This window comes from Pinus tabuliformis, chromosome 8, assembly GCF_031772625.1.
Source record: "Pinus tabuliformis cultivar Carrire ecotype Pingquan chromosome 8, CPIR1, whole genome shotgun sequence".
Taxonomy (NCBI): domain Eukaryota; kingdom Viridiplantae; phylum Streptophyta; class Pinopsida; order Pinales; family Pinaceae; genus Pinus; species Pinus tabuliformis.
Genome location: NC_142294.1, coordinates 1423920735 through 1423924132, shown reverse-complemented (window position 1 = coordinate 1423924132; position 3398 = coordinate 1423920735). Strand labels below are relative to the sequence as shown.

The following is a 3398-nucleotide window of genomic DNA, read 5'->3' as shown; positions in this document are numbered from 1 at the left end:
AAAATTACTATTTTACTTATTAAATATGAAAAAGTTTTATAATATTAAATAAAAATAAATATATTTATGAATTCAAGGTTTTATGTTCTATAATGAATTAAATTTTATTTTATTTTTTTAATAGAAATTAATTTTATTTTATTTTTTTAATAGAAATTATATAGAAGAAATTTTGTCAACCAATTTCAAATCATCTAGTATAATTTATCTAATCTTAATAATAAACCATAATAAACCATAAAAGATGATTAAAAATATCTAAACAAAAATTTATCGAAATTTTTTTCTTAATAAATATATTATTATATCTTTGGTGTATTCTTTTATCAGAACACACTCATACTTCGGCGGGATATTTTTAGGCGGCCGTGCTTCTCTTTTATTAGAAGTCACAATGATAAGAGCAAAGAAGGCAATTTGAAGGGTGTCTCTGGCACTTTTTTTTGAGAGAACAGTGAGCAGTAGTTTTATTTTATTGGGGGCCGAAACCCTCAGATTCGAAGGGAATTGTTCTTGCGGTGGGGTGTTGACAGAAAGAATCCATCTGTTTGAAAGTATTTTACTTAATTTCCTATCCGACAATTCGGTTCGGCACTGTTGCAGGAGGTAGTAATATGGCGTTGAGGGAAGGAATGAGGGTTGAACTGTGTAGCAGTGAGGATGGTTTTGGCGGGGCCTGGTTTGAGGGAGTTATCGTTGCTGTTACAGCATATGGCTGGCGTTGCAAGATACGATATGATAAGTTTGTGACGAATGATGGAAAGCCATTGGAGGAGGAGGTGTGGCTGCACAGTGAAGTGAGACCCATCCCACCCCACATTAAGTTGCCTCTCCATTTCTCAGCTGGGGACGCAGTGGAAGCTTATGACACAGACTGCTGGTGGCGCGGCTTCATCATCACACTGCTTACAGGCGCAGAAGAGGAGCTTTGGGCGGTCTACTTCACCGACACTCGCAGTCTCAAGGCATACCCCCGTTCAGACTTACGCCCAGCTCAAGAATGGCGGCAAGGAAACTGGGTCCTGGCACCTCAGGTTCTACTGTTAATATATAACACTGATACTCATATAACTAGGCTTTTCTGGGTGCAATAATTCATAGAATCTTTTTCTGATTTGGTAAAAACAATTTCTACAATTTCTATAACTATAGATATTGAAGTAGGGTTTTGGGTGTAAATTGATTGTAGATTTTAGAATATTTTGGAAATGTATAGCTGATTTTGGAATATTTTGGAAATGTGATTAGCAGGGACAAAATCAATTGTTTAACCGTTCCAATTTAATCAGATTTCCGAAATTTTCAAAAATCCATAACACTCATATAGGGTTTAGGCTTTCTATTGCAGTTTGATTGAATACTGAATAATAAACCCTGCGCAGGAAAATAGAGCAGTGATAGAGCAAGTAATCCAGTATTTTGCGCTGGACAAGTTGGTAGAAACTCCTCTGACATCAGGTGGAGAAGGCGAGGGAAAGAAAGGGAGAGGGGCTGTTAAGCCCAAGGCAGCTTCTGTTGGCAGAAGAGGTTGTGGCAAAGGGAAGAAGTTGAATACGATTGTACAATTGTTAAGACGACAGTGTCTGGTTGAAAAACGTTAAAATACATAAAATGCTAAACTGTGCGCTGTACTTTCAAGGATTTGATTTGTAGAATGAACAGTAAATCAAAGCAACACACAAATGTGACTGAATATTTTTGGACCAGACGGACATTAATCTCAGGTTTTTGGTCGATGGCTAGATCGGTGTGCCCTTCTAATTTTTTTGAATCGGATTTCTAGTTCAGTGTGCCCTCTTAAATTTTTTGAATTGGATTTCAACGGTGGATAGATAAATTTTGACTTTAAATATGGTTTCCTTTTGTTGGGCTAGACTAATGTTGTTGAACAGATTTTGTTCCTTTTTAATAATTTTTGTATGACCCAGAAGCTTATGTTAATCAATACAACAACCTTGTGATCGTGTATAAAGCGGAAGGAACGTTTGTATATCTATATATATTTAAACAGATCAATTCGGTTTAAACTCAAAATGCGTTGTTTCCTTTTGAAACAACAATGATGGCAACGGAGTTAAATACATCATAATGTGCACAAGTTCTGAGGGACATATGCTCCAAGAAAAGCGATTTAAGGCGAAGTTCAAGAAAGTAGAATGCGCACACGTTTCCTATATATTTACGAGGACAGATACCCTAATCAATGCGATGTAACGGCGACCAGATGTATACAAAAATCTCACAAGGGAGTGAGGCATATACTCTGAATCTAGCCTACAAAAGTAGTTACTAAAGTACAGTGCGAAGAAGCATTAATTGCAATACATCAAAATTGAAGCTTAGACCATATTAATGTTAAACCACAGGTCATAAATATACGTATATATCTGATAAATGTTCGGTTTATAAATTCATATTATCTTTAAATGAAATTTAAAATATATAATATGCTTTTTCGTCCTATGCTTTTCCAAAGACGAAAAAGGATAATTGTATTTATATCAGAAATCGTCCTATTGCTTTTTCAGGACGAAAAAGCATAATTGTATTTATATCAGAAATCGTCCTATTGCTTTTTCAGGACAAAAAAGCATAATTGTATTTATATCAGAAATATAAATATAGCATATATGTACAAATACATTAGAGGATATATGTCTTATATAGGTCAAACTATGCAAAGAAATGACGACAACTTACCACAGTATATAATAATGTTATTAATATGAAATTTAAAGTATATAATATGTTATTTATTTAAATTGTTTTTGTGTGTTATTATCTATTCTATTATTGTTATAAAATATTTATATTTAAATTTTATTACAAATTTTTATATAATTATAAAATAAAAATATAATATATTATTTTTAAATACTACAGAATTTAATATACTAGTGCATATAACTATATGGATTAAAATATATATTTTTGAATTTGAATGTTAAATGTTATATATCTTGATATATTTATTACTCAAAATTCATAGGACATAAAAGTTGTTTTAAGTGATTTTTACAAACTTATTTACATAAAAATTGTTTTAAGTGATTTTTACAAACTTATTTTTAAAGTGCCCGAATGAAACCCACTAATATGATGATCCCTGATTTATTTTTAAATGAAACCCACTCATATGATGACCTGATGATACCTGATTTATTTTTAAATGAAACCCACTCATATGATGAACTGATTTATTTTTGAATTGCTTCGGTTATTAGGTGATTTCATTTGCTTGTGCCTCCAAAATCTTCATGAGTAATTAGATCAGTGATTTCTCTTAGTAATTAGATCTCTGCCTCTCATCTAATGGTTCAGAGCCATGCCTTTTTTATGGTGGTGTTTTCAATTTTGGTAGATTTTATAATAATTTTGTGTAATTAATGTTTAAATTG

General features: G+C 32.2%; 1 protein-coding gene across 1 annotated transcript; it reads left to right on the top strand.

The window, feature by feature from the left end:
• Positions 1-353: 353 nt before the first annotated feature.
• On the top strand, positions 354-1708 carry LOC149240944 (protein AGENET DOMAIN (AGD)-CONTAINING P1-like). Its single transcript, XM_089367407.1, has 2 exons — positions 354-1034; positions 1383-1708. Exons 1-2 carry the CDS (start codon positions 615-617, stop codon positions 1599-1601), a joined length of 639 nt encoding a protein of 212 aa, XP_089223533.1. The 5' UTR covers positions 354-614; the 3' UTR covers positions 1602-1708.
• The last annotated feature ends 1690 nt before the right edge of the window (positions 1709-3398 follow it).

Coding starts and splice junctions, on each gene's coding strand:
- LOC149240944 (XM_089367407.1), top strand. CDS start 615: ATGGCGTTGAGGGAAGGAATGAGGGTTGAACTGTGTAGCAGTGAGGAT. Junction 1,035..1,382: donor ACTGGGTCCTGGCACCTCAG/GTTCTACTGTTA, acceptor AACCCTGCGCAG/GAAAATAGAGCAGTGATAGA.